General features: G+C 42.7%; 3 protein-coding genes across 3 annotated transcripts in view; 1 reads left to right on the forward strand and 2 right to left on the reverse strand.

Moving 5' to 3' along the window:
- The window catches only part of LOC310777515 (fatty acid CoA ligase Acsl3-like), a 76,784-nt gene that overhangs the window by 44,852 nt on the left and 24,432 nt on the right, over window positions 1-7,500 (reverse strand). The window contains exon 4 of the mRNA XM_083637867.1: window positions 901-1,078. Coding sequence (XP_083493993.1) covers window positions 901-1,078 — 178 coding nt within the window. The remainder of the gene's footprint in view (window positions 1-900; window positions 1,079-7,500) is intronic.
- On the forward strand, window positions 2,034-3,852 carry LOC310777516 (uncharacterized protein). Its single transcript, XM_083637868.1, has 4 exons — window positions 2,034-2,082; window positions 2,274-2,367; window positions 2,800-2,887; window positions 3,367-3,852. The coding sequence occupies exons 2-4, from the start codon at window positions 2,312-2,314 to the stop codon at window positions 3,778-3,780; spliced, it is 558 nt and encodes a 185-aa protein (XP_083493994.1). The 5' UTR covers window positions 2,034-2,082; window positions 2,274-2,311; the 3' UTR covers window positions 3,781-3,852.
- The window catches only part of LOC310777345 (putative nuclease HARBI1), a gene marked incomplete at its 5' end in the record, with an annotated part of 2,698 nt that continues 103 nt past the window's right edge, over window positions 4,906-7,500 (reverse strand). The window contains 5 exons of the mRNA XM_083637681.1: window positions 4,906-5,515; window positions 5,612-5,738; window positions 5,882-6,103; window positions 6,248-6,496; window positions 6,684-6,895. Coding sequence (XP_083493807.1) covers window positions 5,282-5,515; window positions 5,612-5,738; window positions 5,882-6,103; window positions 6,248-6,496; window positions 6,684-6,895 — 1,044 coding nt within the window. The 3' untranslated portion in view covers window positions 4,906-5,281. The remainder of the gene's footprint in view (window positions 5,516-5,611; window positions 5,739-5,881; window positions 6,104-6,247; window positions 6,497-6,683; window positions 6,896-7,500) is intronic.

Consider the following 7,500-nt stretch of genomic DNA (forward strand, 5'->3'; position numbering starts at 1 on the left):
GAAAAGTTGCACCAAGCTTCTGATTGGCTGGGCTGTAACGGAAGTCCGGCTGTCTGCGTGCATCGTTCAAAATGTACCGTCCCACGAGTTGCGTCACGCAAATAAGGAGGTCCGTGGTTGGCTAATTCATATGTCTGTCACGCATGTTGTTTTGGTCTCTTTGAGTCGTGCGTGAGTTTGGATGGTGTCAGTGTGTCCTGTGATGTTTTACTGCGTGTTTTACACAGACCCCATAAGCAGAGGAGGACGTACCAGCGTTAGTTAGCTTGCTCGCTAGCTGGTGATAGCGGGCTGTGTTTGCGTTTAAGGTAACTTCACGTGTGGAAGGAAATATTTTCTAAAGCAGTGCTTGTGTGGACGCAATTATTATGGAGGAAAACCCCCGTTTTCAAAAGTACCCATGTACAGTGTACGTGTGGACTAGGCCTCAGTCTACACGTGTCTTTCAGTTATTTCGTTACACAACCGACCTTATAGAGGTATGTATCTTAACCTGCAGAAATGTCTCTTGTTTTACTTGTTTTATGAGTTATTGCGTTTTATTATTATTATACAATGATACATTGTAGCATCTCTCTTGTAATGTGTTGCGCTGAGAGTCTATCAGGGCAATTTTCTTGGCCTCACTGTTGCACCTTAAACTATTTATGCCTGTTTTAGTTGCACTTTGTATGTGTTTTAGTGTATTCTTACTTGCACTTTGAATTTGTTGTGCATTTTTAATCTGCTGCTTTGTGTTTGCTTTTACATTATGTTTTGTTTTAATCATGTGTGCCTATGTCTCTGTGTTCTTTACGCTCGCTGCAAACCAAATTGCCCTTCTGGGACACTCAATAAACTTGAACTTGAACTTGAACTTGTCTCCGTGTCTTTCTGTCTTCACAGATTCCCTCTACTCACGTGGGAAGTTGTGCATGAAGCAGGCCTGGGCGGAGATGATCCACTCTGCGCGCGTCTCGCAGAAGATGGCGATGTTGCTGTGCGCCCGCTGGCCCAGCGACGCCAGGCCGCTGCCCATCTGCACCGCTGCCGCGTGGGTCTCCTCGTAGGAGAGCCAGCAGTACTCGCCCAGGATCACCTGCAGGGGGCGGCAGAGGCAGAGAGGGTGAAGGCAAGAGGAGCAGGTGGGTGAGGGGAGGAGGAGATGAGTGAGATGGTTGAGAGAGAGAGTGTGAGGGCGAGAGAGAGAGAGAGTTACTCCGCTAGAAGGTTTAAGCACACACATAGACTGTATAAATATGGACTGCCTCAATTGCTGCACTAACAAGTATGAACAATCGGGAGCCAGTATAATATATATATATATATATATATATATATATATATATATATATATATATATATATATATATATATATATATATATATATATATTTATATATATATTTATATATATTATCATTTTTACATTATATATATATATATATATATATAGGTTCTGTCTGTAACGCAAGTGAACGATCTTTATAGGTGGCATTTCTAGGTAATAAGTTGTAATTAGGCTGTCTGAAACCAGTTTGATACATAAGTTCACTGAATTTGCAACCTTTTTAGGTACCTAGTTATGGATAATTTTTGATAATTTTTGAGGAACCATACCATGCACACTTTGGTGGGCTAGGGTATCCCATGATACCTTGCGCCCTTGCAATCCACGAAGAAGAATGAAGCTCTCCCCACAAACTTCCTCCAATGGCCGCCCCCACAAAACCTCCCGCAACAGAAAAAGTGAAACGCCCATTCGCTAAATAACAAGCATCATCGCTTTCTTTTCATTTTTATTTTAGAATAGTCAATAGCGTAAACCATTACTTCATTTCAGTGCGGTCAGTTGTTTGTACGGTGTCAGGAAAGTCACGTTTGAAGAATAGTAGGAAGCATCTTAGCTGACGGTGTTCTGGACAGCAGCCACTAGTTAGGTGGCTAGCGTTTTACCCGCTCCGTGCGCGCGCCTGCACCAGGAGTACAAAGAACTTCATGACCAGTGCTCTGCCATGGACAGCAACGCAGAGCCAGGTACTAGCAACATGGCTAGTCTTGCTTGCCAGCCTCCCCTCCCAGACCCTGCGTTCACCTTCAAGTGTAAGTGAAGTTCGTTTTTAACCAGCCATTACTTAAGCACACATTTGTTGGTTGAATGTGTAACGTTATCGATAAGAAATACGCTAGGTAACGTTATGCATTCATTAGCTGATGATGACGTTAGCTCCTTTGGCTTCACCTCTGCTCACTGTCTAAATAAATTACACCGTGGCAACTGATTTATTTTATAGGGACAAAACAGGATACAGCAAAGCTGATTAAGGCCAGGATGCGGCTCAAGAAGCTTTTTACAGGGGACAGGAATTCGGCTATCAATGGATGGAAGTAAGTTACACACCAACATTGAACAACACAGCTTATTATGCTCTGGCTTTTGCTGTGGGTTGATTTGGGGGGGGGGGGGGGGGGGTTAGCTTGATTTCACTCAAATTTAAGTAACCAAATATCCCAATCAGACGATATATAAAGATGAGTAGTCTAATCTAGATTTCACACTCACCGAGTTGTCTCCCCAGTGTAGACAGTTCTACAATTCAGTGCTAAATCAACATCAAACATCTCCCCATATGGGTCCCTGTGCCATGAAAACATTTGAGATGAACAAATCACTAATTTAAACCCCTCCATTTCATAGAGGTTCATATGCCCAGTTTTCATACCAGTGTTGCCAGGTGGGAAATATTGAATCACTGATGCTGTCACAAATGGACACAGCCCACAAATCCTGTGTGTTTTGTGTATGTGTGTGTTTTGCAGTCAACTGCTAGCTGATATTGGGCTGGAGGGGAAAGTGGACTTCAAATCTGCCCAAAAAAAATGGGACAACTTGAAGACCCAGTACAAGGTATTAATTGTTCTTGAGTGTTAGCCACAGGCCACTACTGCATTTTACTTTATGCACTGTTCTTTTTTTTTTTTTTTTACTTTTTATTGACAGATTATTATACGTTCTTACATTGTATACGTTGTAGATATGTACTGCCATAGATTTTTTTTTATTTTTTTTATAGACAAATAAAAGAAAAGACAAAACCACAACAGCCGCAACAGCAGCAACAAAACAAACAAACAAAAACAAAAAACAAAACATATAGAGCAGGGAGTCTACTTTTCATTGTACATTCATCTTGGATCCAAAAAAATAAAATCTGGCCTAATGGGTGTTATATATTGAACCCAGCATTCCCATCTTGAGGTAAATTGTTCTACTTTATGATTGATAACAGCAGTTAGTCTTTCCATCTTATATATATCCATTGTAATATTCATCCATTCTTTCACTTTAGGGCTCTTTATGCACTGTTCAATTGTCGTTTCTTCTAGAAACTGAAAGATCCACCAACCGGTAGTGGTACAGACCGCGGTGAGGGTACACCGGCCACCTGGCCTTGGTACAACCTGATGGACGAGGCCCTGGGAAAAAAACATTCAATAACGCCTGCGGTGGTGAGGGCCACGTTGCCTTTGGAGGGTGTGCCAAAGCCAGCAGCTGAACAGGAGCGAGGTGATGGAGAGGAGGAGGCAGCGGCGGCTGGAGGAGAAGGAGAGGCACGAGAGCCAGAAAGAGCACAAGAAATGGCCCCAGCCCCACAACAGAGGAAGCGGCGTCGCCTCGCCGATCTGATTGAGGAGGAGATGGAGCGTGAAAGAGAGAGGCAGGCGCAGAGGAGGAGGGATGAGGCAGAGCGAACCGACCGACTCTTCTCTATCCTAGAGAGATTTATGGATAGGCGTTGAGCATTTTCTTTCTAACTTATTTTTAGTTTAAAGGAGAATATTTAATCCAGAAGTGTTGGTACACAGGTAACCTCAGGTTTACATACAATGTACAACTTCAAATACAATAAGAGACACGGGCAGGAAAAACGCAACGCGTTTCAACCTCACTGGGTCTTCGTCAGCCTTCAGCCTGATGAAGACCCAGTGAGGTTGAAACGCGTTGCGTTTTTCCTGCCCGTGTCTCTTATTGTATTTGAAGTTGTACATTGTATGTAAACCTGAGGTTACCTGTGTACCAACACTTCTGGATTAAATATTCTCCCTAAAAAGTAACCAGTAAGCTCCTTTTTCCATTTTGATTCTATGTTGACTTTGAGCTTGCTTGCTGCCACTTTCTCTGCTCCTAGTTTAAAGGAGAACAATGCTGATTTATTTTGCACATGATCTCAGACATCTGAAAACTGCAAACAGTTTTGCAGGCATTCATTTAGGTTGACATTTATTGAGAGTTGGTCTGTGTTCATTTGTGGAGGCAGTGAAGTCATTCATGGACAAATGACATCACTCACTTGAACTCAAATTAACTTTCAAATCTGTCAAACTAAATGAATGCCTGCAAAATTGTTTAGAGTTTTCAGACATTTGTGAGATCATGTGCAAAATAAATCAGCATGGTTTTTCAGTGAAGTTCTCATTTGCATTTTGTTTCATAAACAATGCAGATTGATCTCACACATATCTGACAACGGTAACCAATTCTGCATGCATTTATTTAGACAGTTATTGAGAGTTGATCTGTGTTAAGTTGTGGAGGCAGTGTTGTCATTAATGACATCACTCAACTTAACTCAAAATCAACTCTCAATAACTGTCTAAATAAATGCATTCAGAATTGGTTACCGTTGTCAGATATGTGTGAGATCATGTGCAAAATAAATCAGCATTGTTTGTCAGTGAAGTTCTCTCTGTTTCATGTTGGTTGAATCAACCCAGTTTTGACTGAAATTAAATGAAATGTGATTTTTTTATAAATGGTTGTTCAAGGTTACTTGTAATAAAATAAACAAAAGATTGTTTTACAAGCAAATTGTTTTATTTCAAATGTAGCAAAAATAAACTGGGTAACAGTGGAACACACTCAAACTAAAAATATTTACATTCACAGTACAACAGATTACAAAAATTCAAGAATAATTTTACAAAACAACAAAAATAATCATTTTACAACTATTATCAAATGGTACAAAAGTTGATTTGCCAAAGGGTGGTTGCCAACTCATTTGTATATAACCGGGGTAAGGGGAAATGCCACAAGACTTACTTCACATTACAGGACAGGATCCCGGACAATTGACGCCACAGACAGACTTGACAGCACAAGACACTAGACAACGTGCTCCGTTAAGACCCTGCTTGGAGGGGAACTGCCGGTGTCGGGCTTCCGGCGGACTCTAACGTTAGTCAACAGGATTCAGGAGAACATTATGGGAGAACACCCAGACGCACCATAAGCTTGAGCTCAGTGCAGTGCGTACTCATGGCCACCGACCACATCCTGGAGTGCGCTGACTTGGGTTGATAGATGGTCACGCAGGGCGTTCCCATTCATTTCCCCAGCTTGTGCCTCGCCCCCAGCCTCATCATCAGCAGGGTCTTGCCCATCTTCTTCCTCCATGATGTCACCCACTCCCAGGCAGATGTTGTGCAGTGTGGCGCATGCCATGATGACATCTGGCACAAAGGTGGAGTGTACCTTAGAGGGAAACCAAAGATTAATTCAAGGATAAGTACATAAATTATTTCTCTTTGAATTTGCTCATTTGCTGCGGTCATTCTCAGTTTAAATTACCTCCAGGGCCTGCAGGAAGATGGCTCTCCACCGGGTCTTCATCATTCCAAAGGCTCGCTCTATGATGTTGCGAGCCCTGGCGTGGTGGATGTTGAAGCGCAGCTTCTCTGCACCTCTGACAGGTCTCCTGAAAGTAGGGATGCACCAATGAACATTTTGGCCGATACGATAACCGATATTAACATTGCAACATTGGACCGATATGAATATGTAAAAGAAAAAAAGACTAACATCGGCCGATACGATAGCCAATATATCGTGCATCCCTACCTGAAAGGAGTGATGAGGGCCAGTGGTCTCTCCAAACAGGGGTAGCCACTGTCTCCAAGGAGGAAAGTGCCAGGGGGAGGGTAGGCAGAGTGGTAGATGGGGCTTCGCCGCAGCACCCTTGCGTCATGCACTGACCCCGGTGTTCCCACGTAAATGTCAATGTATCGGCCCCTGCTGTCACACACTGCCTGGAGTTGGATTGACGTGTACAGCTTTCTGTTCCTGTACAGGGGTAAAATCAAAAACAAGAAAATATTTGTGAGCCTGTGAGGAAATGTGTACAATGCATTAAATTAAGTATTATATTAATGTAATACTGCTCTATGCCTGAAATATGGCATGGTGCCTGAGAACTTTAAGCCTTGCCTGTAGCATTGTGCGTCCTCTTCCCCAGGTGCCTTGATTCTCACATGGCAGCCGTCAATTGCCCCACGGGCATTCCTGAATGCCGGGTGCCTGGCCAGGTGAGCAAAGCCATCCCCAACTGCCCTGTGCTCCTCCTCTGTCTGTGGCAAACGGATGACACGAGGGGCCACATTGAGGAGTTCCGTCGCCATGCGGTGGACCAACAGGTGGACTGTGGAGCGGGGTATATCGAATGCTCTGGATGTCACCCTACAGGTTAGGTAGGAATGGAGATTGAGACCATTACATAATCAATACCAGTTATGTTAAAAATGTATTGTAGTCTCGTCTTTCCACCAAGTAATAGAAAAGTATCGATAGTGGTATCAATAAAGATTCAGATCTTTAAGCAGTCTCTAAAATGTAATTAATAAAAATTAACTATCCCCATTCTTACCTGTAGGAGGTACCAGCTCCTAACCAAAAGAGGAAAACTAGCACTTCCAGCTCCGGTCCCCAGCCATGGTGCCTCTGAGGGTCCATCATGCGTAGGAGGGCTGTGATGGCGTCTCGGTGGAGCCTGAAGTCTGGACGTGTGTCTCCATCATCAAAGTACAGGCGCAGCAGTGGCACATGAATGTTCAGACGGCAGTAGGTAGTCAAGTTCTCCTGTTGGGGGAGATGGGGTCACGTCATGTGTACATTTTAAAACACTTGAAATCTGTTTAAAGTTTAAGCCATTTATGTCAACCAATCTATTTACCATATCCATACATTCATTTATTTCCTACATGTACTTATGAAAAAGGGTCAAGTGATTTTAAATTTCTATTCACCTGTTCTCTATTCATCATCGTATAGTAGTGAACATTTGACCGTCTCAATGTTAAATGTTGTGAATTACTGTAACCATTAATTGTATTAAATCCTAATACTTCAATTTAGCAATCTGTGTTCTAATTTATTAAACTGATTGATGTATGTATCTGTGCATCTGTATTTGCAAATCGTAATGAATTATGACTGCTCTAAACTATCTTGCTGGCTGGCTGAGCCAACGGGGCTAGCTGGCTATGTCATGTGGGGTATAGCATAGCATCTAACGCTAGTTCTGTGTCTTTGAGACATTTTAAATAATCTCTTGGTCCATTATGTTACTGCAATGGCCAACCCCTGGGCCCAAGACAATAGAGCATAATTTTACTTCACTGGAAGAACGTCACAATTATGTAGTAGACTGTCTTTTGTCCAGTCACGGAGCTAAATTTGCTAAC

The sequence above is a fragment of the Poromitra crassiceps genome (genome assembly GCF_964638095.1).
Source record: "Poromitra crassiceps genome assembly, chromosome: 5".
Classification (NCBI taxonomy): Eukaryota; Metazoa; Chordata; class Actinopteri; order Beryciformes; family Melamphaidae; genus Poromitra; species Poromitra crassiceps.

Coding starts and splice junctions, on each gene's coding strand:
- LOC310777516 (XM_083637868.1), top strand. CDS start 2,312: ATGCGGCTCAAGAAGCTTTTTACAGGGGACAGGAATTCGGCTATCAAT. Junction 2,368..2,799: donor TCGGCTATCAATGGATGGAA/GTAAGTTACACA, acceptor TGTGTTTTGCAG/TCAACTGCTAGCTGATATTG. Junction 2,888..3,366: donor ACTTGAAGACCCAGTACAAG/GTATTAATTGTT, acceptor CGTTTCTTCTAG/AAACTGAAAGATCCACCAAC.